The following is a 19,650-nucleotide window of genomic DNA, read 5'->3' as shown; positions in this document are numbered from 1 at the left end:
AAATGGAAAGATTTTTCTGAATTCAAGTGTAGGATTTTATATTTATCCTCATTTAGTTTCATTACATTTCAAAATTCTCACCTCTCTACTCTAAGACCCTGCAATTGTTCTGAGAATGGCACCCAGATTTCCAGAGGAATGAGACAACTTTATCTCTGATATTTTCCATCCTGACTCTGTCATCCATGATAGCTATCACTTCCAAGAATTAGTCATTTGCATATCAGTTGAGCATGACCTCTACACCAATGTTTCATCACTTTTTTTTGATTGCATGAACATTTTTGGTAATCTGGGGAAGCCTTTAGTTCCTAAGAATAATATTTTGGTGCTTATTCTCCATAATTGAAGTCAATGCTAAATTTCAGTTAAAAGTTAGTGAAAATAAACTTCCCCCCATCCAAGTTCACAGACATTTTGAAAGATTCTATAGATCTTGTAGACCCAGATTAAAAATGCCTTCATCAAAGTCATTGATGAAAATGTTAAACAGCACAGGGCCAAACAGAAATGCTGAAGTTCAGGTCTATGATACTTCCTACTGCCATTTACATATATATATATATAGATAGATATATATATAGATAGATAGATATATAGATAGATAGATATATATATATACACGGTCCATAGGACCTGAGGTTAATCCCAGATGATAATAATACATAACAAAAATCAGAAAGAGTTAGAGAAGAACTTCCTCAATGAGTTGAGAAATTATAATTGGTTTGAAGATTATGGTATTGATTTGTGAACCCAGTTTAACTAGTATCTGTACCTGGAGCCAGTTAGGATCTGAGCTGAAAATTTTTTTGAGGGTGGGGTTCTGAATGGATAGCTCCACAATAGACCTAAGGCACTGTGCACAGAAGACTCTGGACAGTATGCCCAGATTTCATTACTATTCTTTATGCTGACTCACTGGGACTTCAAGCAGGTCCACCCAGTAGCTCTCTGATCCTACATTGCTCCATCTGGGAAGATTTTCATCCCAACACACCCAGTTCCACTGAGTCACCAGTGAGGCACAAATAATACAAAAGTTCAGGGACTTTAGAGAAACAATGCCTTGTCCATAGGCGGTGCTTCATAATTGCTTGGTAAATCCAATCTAGCTTGAGCAGTGACTTAGACCTTAAACAAGATATATCATGTCCCTGAAACTCATCTATAGACCAAGGATAGAATTTCTTCCAGCTACTCTGAGCCAATTATGAGAATCTCATAGGAAACAGTTTCAACTTGCATTCATGTTTGCAAAATGCTTTCCTCAAAACAGCCTCACAATGGAGGTTAATCGAAGCACTTTTTAGTTCCAATTTGGACCTAAAATTAGGATTACAGATGACAAGAGTCAGAAACAACCATAAAACCTAAAATATTGAAGCAAGGAGGCTTAGAACAGAGAATGTCAGGCCTTTAAGAGGGCCCCAGAACCCTGCATGTTAAATTTGGGAGAGACCTTGAAACAAAGAATGTCAAAGATTGGAGGACTCCTAGAACCCAGAATGTTAAATTTGAGAGGGCCCATCAGAGCTGGGAGAGCCCTTAGAACATAATACTGTCAAAGACTGGAGGACCCTGGAACTCAGAATGTTAAAGCTGAGACGTCCTCTCAGAATATAGAATATCAGAGTTGGAAAGGGCCTTAGAACAGAGAATGTCAACATTAAAATGGATTTTTGGAATTCAGAGTGTCTGTCAGAGCTGAAATCAGACTCGGAATTAGAAGTTAGGGATTCAAATAGAATGAAACAATTCTTATTCTCCACAAACTTGTGTTCAAATGGGAAGAGGCATAAAAATAATGAATGAGACAGGATTTAAAATATTCCTCTCATAGAATGTCAGAACCAGAAGGAACATTCAATCACAAAAGAATACCTAAAATGTGAGGATCATAAGAGAATATAAAGCACTTTAGGATACAAACTGTCAAAGCTGGAAGGGAGAAAATCTGATCCCATTATCAGCCATCTTACAGTTGAGAATTTTAAGTTTCCAGAAGGTGAATTTGACCCCAAAGTCACAGAACTATTAAAGAGTGGTATTCCCCTTACTTCTAGCCCATAGAACTTCTCTGTTTCCCCTATAGCTGGAGAATGGGAGTGCAATTGGACTAAATGCAGAGGATAGGTACAATATAAACACAAAATAATTTCCAAGAAATGAATAGCACAACTAGGAAAAACTTCTCAATGGAGATGGCCCTTGAGTTTAGTTTGAAGGGATATAATTGCTTCTATAACATTAGATTCTAGAGGAAGTAAATGACCAACCAGGCCCAAAGAAGAGGAAAGGGAGATGCTTCTCAACAATGTGGCTCAATAGCATGGGAACACACCAACTTGAGTAACAGCTCTTCATTGAGACACTTCCTGTGGCCTAGTCCAGAACTTCCAGTGGGTGGCAAGGTCCTAGGAACAAGAGTTCTCTGGAGATCACAGTCTATTCTGCCAGCAGGGTTCAAGGTCAACCTCACTTCACAATGGCAGCTTCTCTGGCACATGTATGTTAATCACAAAGTAGGGAGGAGGTAGAGGGAAGAGATAAGAAGATTATTGAAAGGGGTGGAGAGTAAAGAAATTTAGGCTTTGGGAGGAGGAAATACCAGGCAATGTGGCAATAATATCTCCTCCCCTATACTATGTTCAGAAAAATGGAAAATTACCTCCAATGAGTCATATCAGACCCTCAAACACCAAGTGAGCCAGAACCCTAAAATATGACCTACAGGTTCAGTTCACATTCTATTAAGGTCCCCAGCTGCTCCCTTACTACATCCAAGAGAAAAGATAGGCACATTAATGCACTTCATGGGATGATAAAGAACTGGGCAAAAAATCTGAAAGATCATCCTGTTAGGATGACCTAGTTTCAAATCCTACTTCTGACACATAGAAATGTGACTTTGTGGCTGTTTCTTCATCTCTAGAAGGAAGGGATTGGATTGGATACCCTCTAAATCTCTTAGAGCACTAAAGTTATGATTCTCTGACTTCGCTGAGACTCATTTTCCCCATCTGTAAAATAGAGATAATCAGATACATATTACCTACTCTCACCAGATTACCTTGAGAAAAGCCTTTGGAAAAAAAAGTATAAAATAAATAGTAGAGTAAAGATTTTTATCCCAGGTTACATGAATGGATTTCAGGAAATCCATGAATTTGGATGGAGGAAAAAATATGAATTTAATTTCTTTTTTTATTTTATTTTTAATTTATGGAATAAAACAAGCATTTCCATAACACTGTATAATTTTTAAATGATCGCACATGTAACTGAAAATATGCTATGTACAACTTGTTATTCCTTTCAAATATACAACAAAATTAGGTAAATTTCTTTTTTTTTTAATTTCTTTTCCCAAACCCCCACCCTAGAGATAGCTACCATTAGATCAATTAGGGAATGGCTGAAAAAGTTGTGGTAAAATACTACTGTCTAAAAGAAATAATGAACTCAATGATTTTAGAAAAACATGGGAAGTCTTATACTAAATAATGAAAAATGAAGGGAACAGAATCAAGAAACATTGCATAGAGCAAGGACAAGGAAACTTTTATTCTGCCCAGGGCCATTTGGATATTTATAACATCATTCAAGGGTCAAACAAAATAATCAAATTAAAAATTAGCCTGCTATGTTTGGTCAAACATTTAATTAATTCACTCCTAAAAAACTCCTAGAGTTATTAAATCTTGAGTATTATTGAGGTTACCTTGGCAACACCAGACCAAATGATTTCATGGGCTTTATATTGACCTGTGGATTGGACATTCCCCACCCTAGTATACAGTGGCAACCTTATTAATTGTAAAAGCCATATAAAGAAAAATGCTATCTGCATCCAAAGAAAAAGCTGATAAACAGACTTTGGAATTAAGGATAGAATAATTTTGCATTTATGTGTATGTATGTGTATATATATATATATATATATATATAAAATTGGTTTCTTTTATAATCTTTTGTGTTTTATTTTATACACATAAAGACATTATTCAGAAAAGGGATCCTTAGACTCCATCATACTAATTGTCAAAGGGTCCATGATATAGAAAAGGTAAAGGACATCTGCAAAAATCTGAGAATTAGGACCTTCTCAAAGAAAATATCAAAAGAAGAGACAGCAAAGCTAGAGAATGAAAAGAGCAGGACCTCTCTCTGATCCTGAGTTTTCTAGAAGGAAACTGTTGTACTTACCTGAAGCTGCTAGGAGGGGTTTGATGTAATCAGGATGCACCAGGACCACCAGGGGCAGGAAGGGTCCTATCCAGACAAGGACAACATGGTGCATTTTGTTGAGGACCTGCATTTCATCTCGTAGGCCCTTCTCATTGGGCAGGAACTGAAATCAATCACAGAGATGGCCACCAGTTTCCCCAGGCCTCAGGACTGGGGGAATCAGGTTATCCAGCCCTCCCTTCCCATCGCCTCCCTTAACCCATCCCATTAGAGAAGTCTCAAATTGGACCAAGTTTTAGAGGATATCCAATCCAAATCCCACCCAATTGCATAAATATGCTCCTTTAATTTTTCCAGGCTATCAAAAGATAAAATGTTGAGTCTGGAGTCAGGGAGTCTTGAACTCAAATCCAGCTTCAGACACTTACTAGCTGGGTGACCTTGGACAAAACATTTGTTTGCCTCAGTTTCCTTAATTGTAAAATGAGGATAATAAAAGTATGAACTTTCTGGAGTTGCTATGAGGATCAAGTGAGATGATATTTGTAGGGCACATAGCCCAGTGACTATAGTACATAGTAGATGATTAATGTTTCCTTTTTTCCTACCTTCCTTGCATACTTCCAAGGAATGGGGAGCTTACTACACAACCATGGTGACTTGTGGAAATTTAAAACTGGGAAAGATTTTAGAGTAATCTAGCCATTAGAGAATTAATGACCAGAGCAAGGTGCTACATGACCAGTGAGGAACTCCAAAGAAGAACTGTAATTTTTACAGATGAGGACAGAGGTTAAGATACTTGTTCAGGGTCATACTGCTACTGAGTGATTGGGACTGGATTTGAGCTCAGGTCTTCCTGCTTCCAGGCCCAGTGCTCTATTCACAACATCGCAGAGAGGATAGACAATGTTTAGTTGTTTTGGAGATCACATGATCATAGAAGAACAACCCTTTTTTTCAGAGGTCATCTATTCCAATACATTTATTTTACAGTCAAGGAAGTTGACCATTAGAAAATACTTCCTTGGGCAGCTAGGTGGTGCAGTTAGATACAGCACCAGCCCTGGAGTCAGGAGTACCTGAGTTCAAATGTGACCTCAGACACTTAATGATTATCTAGCTGTGTGGCCTTGGACAAGCCACTTAATCCCATTGCCTTGAAAAACTAAAAAAAAAAAAAAAAAAAAAAAAAACTTCCTTGTCTGTGACTGGTGATTCAGAACTGGGTATAGATGTCATCTGGACTCCTTACTACTTGTGTGACTTTTGATCACTCACTTCCCTTTTCTGTAAAATGAGGATCACTGGACCAATTCATTGCTAAGGTCCCTTTCAGTCCTAAATCTTCCAGCAACTCAACCATTGAAACTATAGAGAATAAGTTTCTATGTGACAGGTCTAAATATTTTAGGAGAAGTCTCATGCCCCTTCCCTATCACCAGGCTAAACAGTACCCAAATCCTTCTCAACTTTCACTCATACACAAAGAATCTATGATTTTGTAAGTTTCAAAAATTCTTAATGTGAGAATACCCTCCATACTATAGATTAAAACCATCTATCTATACCCTAAATAGAAAAGGGAAGTTAGGGCATCTAGGTGGCACAGTGGATAGAGCACAGGCCCTGGAGTCAGGAGGGCCTGAGTTCAAATTCAGACTCAGACACTTAATAATTACCTAGCTGTGTGACCTTGGGCAAGTCACTTAACCCATTGCCTTGCCAAAAAAAAACTAAAAAGAAAAAAAGAAAAGAAAAGGTAAGCTATATGGGGGGCTTACCCAGGATTCACAAGTAGTAATCATCAAAAGTGGAATTTGAACCTCCAAACCTAGTACTCTATCTTCTAAACCACTTATCTTTCATATTTGTATTTAGTAAACATTTCCAGTATTCTGTCATGCCAATGCCAATGCTAAATAGACATTTGCTGAATTGAAGATTTGAAGATTCTGCACCATGGTTGGTCTATTCTGAGGACATACCTCTCTCTCACTTTTACCTCTTAGAATCTATAATTTTCTTCAAAGTTCAATCATCATCTATTTTATTTATTTCTTTAATGCACACCTTGACTTTCATAGCATTTAGAATAGGGAACATTTCATTTTTGGTTTTGTATTCCTAATTTCTAATTTAGTTTCTTGCACACAGTTTGCACTTTATGCTTGTTGCCTGATATTAGGTGCCTCTTATTAAAATGTAACATCCAGAACTGAACATGATATTCAAGACTTCACCAGATCAGAGTACTAGCCAGGGCGATTGAACTATATGGCCTATGATTTGGCTCCTCACCCCAGTTGGTAATGGCCTTTCCCCTTTTGACTTGACATCAGACTTTGGTCATGCTTCTTTTATATATTTATTTCACTGTGAATTAATCCACTAGGCCCCATTCCTACACAAATACAGTCAGCAGTCCCTCCATATCTTAATACAAAAATGTCAAACAAATAGAAACAGGTCACTAACCCATACATAAAGCTTCCTATGTCATATGTTGACTCAAACTACCACATATTAACATTCTATGTTTTATTGTCTTTTTATTTATTTTGTTAAATGTTTCACAATTAATCCCAATCAATCTGGCTCCTGCCAAGTTGAAGAAAGAGCTCATATTGCAAGTTTGACACCATGCCTTAAGAGACAAGTCACTAGAGTCAAAAAATAATTATCATCAGATGGATAGCTCTCTAGTGAGAACCTGAATTTAGCTCCTCCTATCCTCAGATGACTAATCTCATCTCCCAGATCATCCTCAAAGTCTTTCTAGGTTGGGAGAAACTGCCAGCACCTGATATCTGCCCACATAACTAGAAGATAATGTATCCCCTCCAAACCAAGATGAGGCATCTGAGTAGGACTTCAGGGGACTTTCAAACTGTGATATTTTGTATTATACTTGGGCATATGTCTGATCCCCCTAATAGAATGTAAGTTCCATGGGGCCTATGGAAGAGCATTGAGCTTGGAATTATAGGACTTTAATTCAAATCTGGGTTCTGCCACACTCCTTGCGTGACTTCAGGCAAGTCACTTAACCCTTTGGCTTTTAACTTCCTTGACTGTAAAATAAATGTATTGGAATAGATGACCTCTGAAAAAAAGGGTTGTTCTTCTATGATCATGTGATCTCCAAAACAACTAAACATTGTCTATCCTCTCTGCGATGTTGTGAATAGAGTACTGGGCCTGGAAGCAGGAAGACCTGAGCTCAAATCCAGTCCCAATCACTCAGTAGCAGTATGACCCTGAACAAGTGACTCAACCTCTGTCCTCATCTGTAAAAATTACAGTTCTTCTTTGGAGTTCCTCACTGGTCATGTAGCACCTTGCTCTGGTCATTTAATTCTCTACAAGACCAAAATTCCTATCTTTTTCCTGAGAAAATCATTGACATCCACTTAATCCAAGTTGAGATGAAAAAATAATAATAATAATAGATCCTTGCATATTAGACTAAGTTCTTTGAGGGCAAGAAATGATTTCTTACACATTTAATATCCCCTATTATCTGACTCAGTGTTTTCTACAAACTATATATATAAATTTGTTGAATGAAAAGTCACTAACCATTAGAAAGATCAGAGATGACAGACCTGCTCATTTTGATATTCTCCAACACAAAATTATTATTGATAATATCAGGATATCATTTATATCTATTACAGGATTCTCCTTTCATCATATAAGAAGGTACTTCAGTAATCATCTAGGTCAACTCTCTCATTTTACTGACAGGGAAACAGAAACAGATAGAGGTAAAGGGACTCGTCCAGGGAAACACAAGTATTAAACCTCTGAGATGGGATCCAAACCAAGGTCCTCCTTCTTTCAAGTCAGGAGTCTTGGCACTGCACTATGCAGCATATCACCTGTGTTTCCTGTAATAATCCATTAGCAATAGAAACCATAGAATTTAAAAAGCCTTTAGAAGTTATTTAATAAAGCCTTCCACTCGATATTCAGACTTTACTTAGATTATTTTCTAGATTGTCTTCTGGTCTCTAGCTTGAATACCTCTAATGATAAAGGAATGGAAGGAAGGAAGGAAGGAAGGAAGGAAGGAAGGAAGGAAGGAAGGAAGGAAGGAAGGAAGGAAAAACATTTAAATTTCCCTTCTACAATAGGCCAGACACATGGCAAAACACTATATAAATATTATCTCATTTGATCCTCACAAAATTCTGCAAAGTCAGTATAGTTAATATATTCATTTTACAGTTGAGTAAATTTTTTAAAATTTATTTAAGGCAATAGTGCTAAGTGGCTTGCCCAAGGTCACACAACTAGGCAATTTAAGGATGAATTTGAACTCAGGTCCTCCTGACTCCAGGGCTGGTGCTCTATCCCACTGCACCACCCAGCTGCTCCCTATAGTTGAATAAATTGAGGCAAGCAGATATTAAGTGACTTACCCAGGGTCACACTGCTATTAAGAGTCTGAAACTAGGACCAACTAGATGGTGCAGTAGATAGGCACCAGCCCTGGAGTCAGGAGGACCTGAGTTCAAATCCAGCCTCAGACACTTAATAATTGCCAAGCTGTGTGACCTTGGGCAAGTCACTTAACCTCATTGCCATAAATAAAAAAAAATTTTTTAAAGAGTCTAAGACTACGTTTGAACTTGGGTCTTACTCCACTGTGTCAACTAGTTACCTCTACTTCAACAAAGCAACCTATTTCCTGCTAAAAGCTCATTTTTGTGTTTAATCTAAATTTGCCTCCCTTTACATCTCATGTGTTCATCTGCTTTGAGTATTTCATGCCAATGATCTGTAATTTCACTAGTGCATACACTGCTTCAATTATGTGTTCATAGCAAACTTCACAACCCTGTCACAACCTTGGTACCTGGTTTTGGTGAGCTATTGTGAATGAAAAAAAAATCTATAAATTTTCTGATGCTGAGCGTCTCTGTAATTATCAAGACTAAGCTTCAGATGACATACCAAACACAACACCATCCAATGCTCAAAACCATTTGGCAAGGTAGGACTTGCCAGAGCAGCTGCTGACACAGCCTCTATCCAGTAAGCCAAGCTCAATTCTAAAGCCCAAGGAGGTATTAGTGGATTGAGAAGTGGAATCTGAGATCCAAAAGTTTATCCAGAGCTACCTTGACTCAGTGAAGAAAAGATTCTTACTCTTACTGTTGGAGGGGACTGTGTATTAACAAGACTTTAGGTTGTTCAATGTGTAGGATTAAGGAGTTAGAGAATTTTAGAGCTAAAAGAGGCCTTCCAATCTTGGAAAGGCTGGGCATTTATTTTAACAGGAAGCCCCTCTTTTTATATACCATATGCCTCCCAAGTGATCAATCTCCAGGGTTGGAGAGCCTATCATCTTCCATTTCTGGAAATTTCCCCCATATGGCAAGGGTTCTCAATCTAGGGTAGAATTCAGGGAATCCATGAGCTTGTATGCGGAAAAAAAATTATATCTTTCTTTTATTAATTGAAAGTAATTTAACTCTAACTGAAAATTAACATTTCCAGCAATTTTGAATTTTTAAAGAAACATTATTTGAAAAAGGAGTTCATAGCCTGCAGGCTTCCACAGAGATTCCATATACAAGGTTTAGAACTTCAGGTAAATCTAAATCATCCTCTCTGCAATTCACCCAATTGTCTCCTAATTTAGCCCTTGGGGTCAAGCAGAACATTTTGAATTCTCCTTCCAACTTGTCTCATGGACTATTTCAAGTTTCTATTTTTTTTATTAACTAATTTTCTTTATTTTAAACTTTAATACAAAAATGAAAGAAAAAATTCCCATGTTCATGAGAAGATTCAACATAAAACAATAAATTTCCATTTCAAGAAAGCCTAGCTTTTCTTTTGTTCTCTGTGGTGCTCTTTTTTTTTAAGTGTTTTTTTTTTTGCAAGGCAAATGGGGTTAAGTGGCTTGCCCAAGGCCACACAGCTAGGTAATAATTAAGTGTCTGAGACCGGATTTGAACCCAGGTACTCCTGACTCCAAGGCCGGTGCTTTATCCACTACACCACCTAGCTGCCCCTGTGGTATACTTTTTAACTTTATTTTTCCTCTCCCTCCCTCCACCAATGCCACCCCAAAGAAGACTACAATTAGGCATAGATTAGATAGATAGATAGATAGATAGATAGATAGATAGATAGATAGATAGATGAGAGAGAGGGAGAGAGACAGACATGGATATCTATAAACATAAACATATGTACATACATATATCTGTATATATATGAAAGATCATACTAAACTTATTTCCACTTGTCATTTGCTTCTCTGAAGGTGAATATCATCTTCCTTCATAAGGCCAAGTTGTTCCATGTTTTTCTAAATTAACCAGCACATCATTTCCTATACCACAGAAATATTCCAATCTAATCACATCCTATCTGAGACATTTTCTATGAATGTTTTCCCCCCTAATTTTCTGCATTCACTTTATTCTTGAGTTTTATTTATACAAGAAAATTTTGAAGTAATCAAAATTATTCATTTTGAACTTCAACAATGTTCTCATAATATAATTTAAGTTCTGATACTATTCCTTTACATCTTTTCCCCTTGTTTCTTTGACTTTCTTTGACCTATTATTCTTCCAAATGAACTTTGCTACTATTTTTTCTTAGTAAGTTTTTATTTTTAGTAATTTAATCAGTGTGGCTGTTAAATAAACAGACTAATTAGGTAAAATTGTCATTTTTTTATTATATTGGCTTCCTTTCCCTTGAACAATAAAAATTACTTCAGATATTTAGATATGAATTATCTGTATAAAAAGTGTATTATGTTTATGTTCATAGAATTCCTGTATCTGATTTGGCAGGTATACTCTCAGGTATTTTAAATAGTCTATTTTATTTATATCATCTATTTATATCATCTAAAACATCTTTTGATTAAATCTATTTTGGCTTTAACTTTGAGATCATGATTACTATCTCTGCTTTTTTTAATATAATCAATTCTAAGGGGCAGCTAAGTGGCACAGTAGATAGAGCACAGGCCCTGGAGTCAGGAGTACCTGAGTTCAAACCCGGCCTCAGACACTTAATAATTACCTAGCTGCGTGACCTTGGGCAAGCCATTTAACCCCATTACCTTGCAAAAACCTAAAAAAAAAAAAACATAATAAATTCTACCTACCCTTTATTTTATAATTATTTATATCTCTTATTTTTATTGATTCTCGAAAGCAACATATTGTCGAATTCAAAATTTTAAGATGCTATCCATTTCTGTTTTATGGGTAAATTCATTCCATCAACATTCTAAGCTATAATTATTTGTTGCATATTTTCCTCCTTCCTATTTTTCCTCACTATTTCTATTTTTCTTCATTCTTCTTTTCACCTTATTTACCCTATCCCTCCTCCTTTACTTTGCTTCTACCTGCTACCTTATCCTTTTGTTCTTTAACCTACCCATCCCTCTAACAATCTCTTCTCCCACTGCATTCCCTTGCCTTCTTGATTCTTTCTGAATTTAGATTTTTATACCTTTCTAGATATATATTTTGTTCCATCTTTAACCCATTCCAAATGAGAGTAAGATTCCAGTACTACTCACCCTTCCCACTACTAGCTTCTTCTGTATCAATTTTTCCTTTTATGCCTCATTTGTATGACTTATAAACTTTTTTATTTCTCCCTACACAGTTTAAATTTTTAGAATCATATCATCACACTCAGGTAAGCCCAAGTCCTTCTTTCTTATAATTATAACAGTCACAAAAGTACTAATAATATTTTTGCAGATAAGTAATAAACAATTGGACTTTATTATTGATATAATTGATTTATAATTGATCTTTAATGCTTATCTTATATTTCTCTTGGTTGCAATATGTAAAATTTTCCCTTAACTTCTTTTTGTGTTACAAATATCTAAAAACCTTTCAGTTTGTTAAATATCTATTTTTTTTCATTCAGGATTATATTTAACTTTTCTAGATAAGTTCTCCTTGGTCATAACCTCAATTCTATTGCTCTATGAAATATAGAATTAAAAAACTTATGGCCCTTCAATTTAGTAACTGCTAAGTCTTGTGTAATCCTCATTGTTGCGCCATTATATTTAATTGGGTTTTTTTTATTGCTTCCAATATTTTCTCCTTGATCTGGGAGCTTTGAAACTGGATATTCCTGTAGATTTTACTTCTGAGAATCTCTTTCAGATGGTGATTGATGTATTTTTTTCTATTTCTTCTTTTCCTTCTTATTCTAATTTTTCTTGATAATTTCTTATAATATTATATCAAGATTCTTTTTATATCATAATTTTCAGAATTTGACTATTCTTATATTACTTCTTCTCAATTTGCACACCAGATCAGTTCGATGAGATATTTCATATTTTCTTCTTTTTTTATTCTTTTGATTTTGTTTTATGATTTCTTGGTATCCTAGAACATTATTATGTTCCTTTTGCCCAATATTAGTTTTCAAGGAATTCTTTGCTTCCTTAAGTTTTTGATTCTCTGTTTCAAGATAGTTGACTTTCTTTTTATAATTTTCTTGATTTTCTTTGCTCTTATTTTTTTCTAATTTTTCCCTTATCTCTCTTATTTGATTTTTTTAAGTTCTTCCAAGAACTCTTTTTGAACTTGGGACTGTTTAACATTTTTCACTGAAAAAGGAGTCATTTTTGAGCTCTATTGTCTTCCTTTGAATATGGACCTAGACCTTCCCTATCCTCATAGTAGCTGTGTATGGTTAGGTCCTTTCTCCTTTGCTTATTCTTTTAATTTTATATATATATATATATATATATATATATATATATATATATATATATATATATATATATATATATATTTGTTGTCTTATTTTGCTTTTAGCAGCTATTAAGTTCTTTTAAGTTCTAGTCCTGAGGTATAGGGAATGATGCCCCAAGCCTCCGGTTCTTCTTACAGTTATTTTCTAAGGTCTGTCCCAGGGTTCCACCTTGGGCTCTCTTCTCTACTCCCACAGTTAGAGCCCAAGTCATGCTGTCCCACAAGTGATCTTTATTTCCTTCTCTTCCTCCAGTGGCTGCAAACTTCAGTTGTCCTCTCTGCCCTGAAACTGAAACCAGGCGCTCTGCTCTCCTGCAAGTGCCCTCAACCAGGGTCCCCAACCCTCTTGCATTGCACTCACCAGGTGTGTGCAAGCTCCTTCTCTGAGCCCTTCCCCACCCCCCACCCCCCACCCCCCCAGCCTCAATTCCTGAGGAGCAGTCCAGTCCTAAATGAGTCTGGTCAGTACAGCAATGCTTGGCATCCCTCGATAGTAGAAAGTCTTTCAAACTTCTACTCAGCTATCAGAACCCCACTCAGTCCCTGAAGTGAAAGTTTCTAAGTCTGAAGCTGCCTCCCAACTCTAGCTGCCCCCCAAAATTTATTGATTGTTGATTGGAGATGTTTTCATTTCATTCAGATCGTCATCCACTTTAGGAAAGATCTTTCCTAGAATCTTCTCAAGTCCTCTTAGAAGGACAACTGCTTTTCTCTAACATTTGTTTATTTACCCTGCTCTACATTTCCTCTGAGGAGATGTTTTGTCTTTTTTGTGTGTGTGTGTGGAGGAAATTTGAAGAATCAAGAATTTTCTGACCCACTCCACCATCTTCCCAGAAATCTCTCCCCCAAGAGTCTCCTAACAGGTCTCCCCATATCTACTCTTTCCTTCTTCCCAAATAATAAAGAAGTATGATACTGAAGAAACAGTGCTGAATTTGGAGTTAGTGGTGATTTGAATTCCAGGTTTGTCACATGCGTATCCTTGGGTAAATCACTTAAGACTCAGTTCCCTCATCTGTAAAGCTAAAACCAAACGACTAACACTCTCTCCCATCTATGTGAGCTTGTCCCATTGAATTGAATTATACAATAATGTTTCAATAAAAAAGAACTCTTCCAAGGGTTGATTATAACCCTTCCTTCCCCCATTCCTACCTTTTATTATTTGCTGAGGAATGTGTGATCATTTATCTGAATGAGAAGAAAGAGAACCCTTCCACCAGGAGGTGTCAGGGCAGGCCTTGGGAAGGCGCTGTGTCCCCTGAATTTGACCCTCAAAGGAGGGAAAGGATTTTTTTGACAGGCAGAGATGAAGAGAAGGAAGTATCTCCCCCACTTAGGAGGTACATCTGCATTACAGGAACACATTTCGAAGAGGAAGCAGGTGAAATGAGATTAGAAAGCTAAGGTAGTGGAGGAGTAGGTGGCATAATGGTTAGAGCACCAACCCCAGAGTCAAGAGGACCTCAGTTCAAATTTGACCTCAGACACTAGTCCCTGAGCAAGTCACTTAACCCCAATGCCTTTCAAAAACAAAAGAAAAGAAAAGAAAAAAGAAGGTAAAGTGGTACCAGATTGCAGATGGCCTTGAGTGCCAGGCTAAAGAGAAAATAAAAAACATTGTAGAGTTTTGAGCAAAAGAGGGTCATGACAGGTCTGTTAGTGAGTAAAAGAGGGATCGAGAAAAGGAGTTCCAAGCAACCTGTCTGAGGGCCTATCCATGATCAGTCTAGGGGTCTAAGTCCTCAATGACCAGGATGGGGAAGAGGAATTTCAGAAGTATATCAACCCGGAGCACTTGTCCCCAGCATATGGAGAAGTAATGGTTAACAGCCCTATGTTCTCTCTACTAACCTGTCATTATAACTTTCATTAGCAGCACATTCATCACTTACTAAAGCGTGTGTACATTTTATTAAAATGCCCTCTATAATGAATATCAATAACATAATAATGATTTGCCTTGGCTGTCTGCCTTCTGGACTGCTGCCTAGCCACTTCCAGGCAGCTGGCCACGGTAAGGTCTGAGTTAGTCTCCTGCATCTACTTTCTGAACTGCTTTAGAGAAAATCTCCCAATGACTCCCCTTGACTCAGAATAACCCCCATTTCAGTCCTTTTTTCCTCTGAGGCCCTTGAGACTGGCCAACAAGGTTAGTCCTTTATCTGGCTCTTAAGAGATGACAAGCCTGTGGTGTTCCCAGCTCATGCTGCCTATTGTTAAAGCTTGGGTCCCCTAGCAATCAATCAGTAAGTATCATGTTTTTATGATGTGCCAAACACTATGTTAATGGGCAATGGAGTTATAGAGACAAAAGTGAAACTGGTCCTATTTCCAGGAGTTTACACATGGATATATTTAAGCACTATCTGATGTATAGATGTATAGAGAATGAGAAAAAAATCCTCTGTGAAGGAAGAGCCCTAGCAGCTGGGAGGATGATTGGGTTTCAAGACAGGCTCATAATTATTTACCAGGCATCATAGAATATCCAGCATGAAGGGTATTTTGAGATTATGCAATTCAACCTCCTCACTTTACAGGAAAGAAAACTGAGGCTCAGAGGAAGAGATTTGCCTTAACATCAGGTCAGCATAAGGTTAGAGGAGGAATTGGTTTTGGTTTGGTTTTGATTTGGGGTTTGTTTTTTCGAAGGGGGTGTCTGGAACTGTTATTTCACTTGTGTTCTGAGCTCGGGGAGGGAAATTTCTCTACAGGAATACACATCAGCACCTGTTCTGTGACTCAATGTTAAAGAGTTTTCCTGGAACATTTGAGAGGGTGAGAGATTTTCCAGGGGGCCATATCATTTGTAGGGGTCAGCAGTGGGACTTGAAACCCACCCACATCCTCTCCCCAGACTCCCTTCCTGACTCCAAGATGAACTTTCCATCTATTGAATTCTCTCTTATGAAAGGTTATAGGACAATAGATTTATAATTAGAAGGGGTCCTAGTCCCACTGCATTATTTTACAATAGAAGAAACTGAGGCCCACAGAGATTATGTGACTTTCCAAAAGGTAATAAGGGGGAGAGTAGGATTGGAACTCAGTTCCTCTGGCTCCAAATCCAATGTTCTTTCCACTCTATTATTATAATCCTCTGATGTTTGCCCTTCATTATTGAAGAAGACCATGACATCAGGAAGGTGATTCCATGACTTGCACATGAATTGAATTTGAGTGAGGTGGGGGGGGGGGGGTGGAGAGAGAGAGGTGCTATGCTAAGTCACCAACCTCACTTTCTTCTCTTGGAGCCATCTGGATCTAGTGGCCAGATATGAATCAGGATGACAGGAGATAGGCTTGGATGTGAGACAACCAGAGTTAAATGATTTACCCAAGGTCATTACCCAAGATCAGATAGCTAGTAAGTGTCTGAGGACAGATTTGAGCTCAGATCATCCTGACTTTAGGACCAGCACTCTACCCACTATAACACCTAGCTCCTCTAACGCAACCTATACTCCTATTCAGGTATCTCATCCTGGGCTACACTGGTCAATTATAAAGCATAAAGATTAGTGCCATAGAAATAATATAATATTTGGAGCTATGGAGGGCAAACAATCTATCTTTTCTTGGATGGGCCACCCCTCTCCCTTATCCCAAGATAGGGATCCCAAGTACTCACCATGCCCATATGACCCAAGAGCCAGTTCCCCCCAGGAGGCTTAGGGAAGCATCGCAATCGTTGGCAGGTGATACGAAATTTGTAGCATATGTGGAATACCTTCAGGAGGAGGCGGAAGAAGATGAAAAGCAAGGACAGGAGCAGTGCAGAGATAACATAGGTGCGGAAAGAGGTCTTCTCAAGCCTCAGTACCTTTAGTATTTGGTCTGTTATGGGCAACATCCTGAAGAAGAGACAAATGAAAGCACAAAGGATGCTCAGAATTAGCAGGCCTGAACATTAGGGAAGTCCAGTTTGTGTTCAAACCTGAACAAGAAGAGGTCTCAGAGAACTCCAAAGCTCTCTCCCCTGCACCACCTCACCCCTCCCAAGGAGCACTGAACAATCCATCTGGACACATCTCCAGTGGTTCCCCAGAGAACACAAAACTCTCTCTCTCCAGAAATTAGTTTGTAATTACTTCAAGGAAGCCTGGCACAGAAGATAAACTGCTGGCCTCCAAGCCAGAAAGGCCTGGCTTCAAGTCTCCTCTTTGACACACTGACTTTGTGAACCTGGCCAAGTTAAATAACCTCTCAGTACTCCAGATAATTGTTTAAGACTCTACACAGAGAAAATGGTGTTCTGAATTAGAAGGAACAGCTTCCTCAATGACTTAGTTCCCTAAGACAGTAGTTCACAAAGTATGGTTTTGATGTTCAAAATGAGGTCTTTCAGGTAGAGTCCATAAGGTCAAGATTATTTTAATAATAATGCCAAAATATTTTAACAACATGGTAAATAACAGTAAATAAAACCTGAATAATAAAAAAAATTTGAAAGCCCTCAGTAATTGTGAAGAGTATAGGGATGGCTAGGTGGCACAGTAGATAGAGCACCAGCCCTGGAGTCAGGAGTACCTGAGTTCAAATCGGACCTCAGACACTTAATAATTACCTAGCTGTGTGGCCTTGGGCAAGCCACTTAATCCCATTTGCCTTGCAAAAATCTAAAAAATAAAAATAAAAAAAAGTATAAAGGGATCCTAAGACCAAAAAATCTAATGACTGCTGACCTAAATCAATGAAATCACAGCTCCAGTGCCAGAATCCAGTTCCTGCATCCTTTATATTTGTATTTACTTATTCGGGTACACTTTATATGCTCCTCAAACCTCTCCTAGTAGACTTTAAGCTCTTGGTGGGCAAGGTCTGCATTCTTTGTATCCTTGGAAACTATTATAATGCTCTGTCTAAAATGGGCACTTAATAGATATTTTTTTGAGTTTCATGTCACTGAGATGATCCAGACTCCTTAATTTGGTGTTTTAGGCTTCCCACATTCTGGCCCCAACCTACCTCTTCACTTTCAGCTCCCACTACTCTACAGTATGAATTTGACACTCTAGCCTCTGGACTGCTGCCTAGCCACATCCAGGCAGTTGGCCAGGCCCGGGCTCCTACATCTGCTTTCTGAACTCCAGAGAACACAGACCTGCCCCTTCAGTTCCAAACTTCTCTGGGGCCTTCAGAGGGCAGCCAGCATGGCTAATCCTGTAGTTAAGAGGCTTAAAGTCCTGTGATATATGCAGATATCACTATCGTGGTGATCCCAAGCACGAATTTATCATCTCTGGCTATCCCTACCACTAAACCTATTCTCACTCCCATTCTCTATCCCCCAAATACCTACCCCCATAAAAGTTTTGTCCATCCTTCAAAGCTCGGATCCAGTCCCACCTCCTTCACTAATTCATCTCCCAAAGAAAGGTAGAATTCTCAAAGCCTTTACTTTTCTTTATCATGCACTGACCATAAAAAGCAATAAAAGTTAATATGATATTGATAGTACTTTTAGTTTTTACAAACACTTGGCATGCATTATCTTATTTGATCCTTACAACAACCTTTAAGGAGGTAGATATTAAAATTATTATTCCCATTTTACAAATAAAGAACCTGAGGCTCAGAGAATTTAAGTGACTTGTTCATGATCAAGCAGCTAATTAAGTGCACTAATGATCCTTCTGTTGATTATCTCCAATTTACCTATATATTTCTTGTTTGGGTGTAATTGTTCCCATGTCGGAATCCAGCCTCAAACACTCAATACTCAATAGCTGTGTGACCTCGGGCAGGTCACTTAACCCTGATCGCCTGGCATCCAGGGCCATTTCCACTCATTCTGATCCATATCTGGCCACTAGACTCAGGTAGCTCTGAAGGAACTCCCTCACTCAAATCTCATTCACTTGCTTGTCATGGCATTACCTCCCTGATGTCATGGTCTTCGAGAATGAAATGTAAACATCAGTTGTTTGCATGTTATCTTCTCCATTAGACTGTGAGTTCTTTAAGAACTGTCTTCTGCCTTTATTCATATCCCTTATGTCTGGCACATAGTAGGTCATAACAAACTTTTATGAACTGACTGAATCCCAATCTCTCCTGACTTTAGGTTCAATGTCATTTGTGATGCATTGGGGAAGCTCTTGGCATTAAAGGAATTGGTTTCAAATGCCACCCACAATACCTACTATCTATAGGACCAGGGCAAGTCATCTGACCTCCATGGACCTCAGTTTCCTCATCTGTAAAAGAAAAGGTTTGGGCTAGAATGACCTTTGATCAATTCCATTTCTAAATCTATAATAACGATAATCACCCCCACAATGAGATATCTAATTATCAGAGTTGTAACTAGGGCAGAGCAACCCCACCCTACTCACTGCACTTTCAATTCTTCAATGACCTGGAAGCTCCTTAGCTTAGCACCTAGTTAGTAAGAATAATTAGTTAAAATAGGATAATAGCATCTGGCCTACCTCCTTTCTTTCTAGAAGACTACTGGGGCAAAGTGACTTGCCCAGAGTCACAAAGAAAGGAAGTGTGGGAGGATGGGTTTGAACTCAGCTCCTCCATTTCAGGATACTACCTGCCCCAGCCTACTTCCTTTCTCAAAACCATGGATACCCCCTCAATTTACTTATCCCAGAGACAAAGTGGCTACTTATCATCTGCTATTCACAATTAAGAGTCTCAATCCTCAAGATTGCAAATTTCCTGAGAG

General features: G+C 38.0%; 1 protein-coding gene across 5 annotated transcripts in view; it reads right to left on the bottom strand.

Moving 5' to 3' along the window:
- CYP4F22 (cytochrome P450 family 4 subfamily F member 22) overlaps positions 1–19,650 on the bottom strand; it is a 55,501-nt gene that overhangs the window by 17,681 nt on the left and 18,170 nt on the right. For 3 of the 5 annotated variants that reach the window (XM_074204310.1, XM_074204308.1, XM_074204309.1), the window contains 2 exons: positions 16,603–16,825; positions 4,210–4,354 (listed from right to left, as the gene is read on the bottom strand). In XM_074204310.1, coding sequence (XP_074060411.1) covers positions 4,210–4,354; positions 16,603–16,824 — 367 coding nt within the window. In that variant the 5' untranslated portion in view covers position 16,825. The remainder of the gene's footprint in view (positions 1–4,209; positions 4,355–16,602; positions 16,826–19,650) is intronic. The other 2 variants (XM_074204311.1, XM_074204312.1) reach the window with 1 other exon arrangement.

Source organism: Macrotis lagotis, chromosome X (assembly GCF_037893015.1).
Source record: "Macrotis lagotis isolate mMagLag1 chromosome X, bilby.v1.9.chrom.fasta, whole genome shotgun sequence".
In the NCBI taxonomy this organism is placed as follows: Eukaryota; Metazoa; Chordata; class Mammalia; order Peramelemorphia; family Peramelidae; genus Macrotis; species Macrotis lagotis.
Note: the sequence above shows the minus strand (reverse complement) of the source record. Positions and strands in the feature narration are given on the sequence as shown.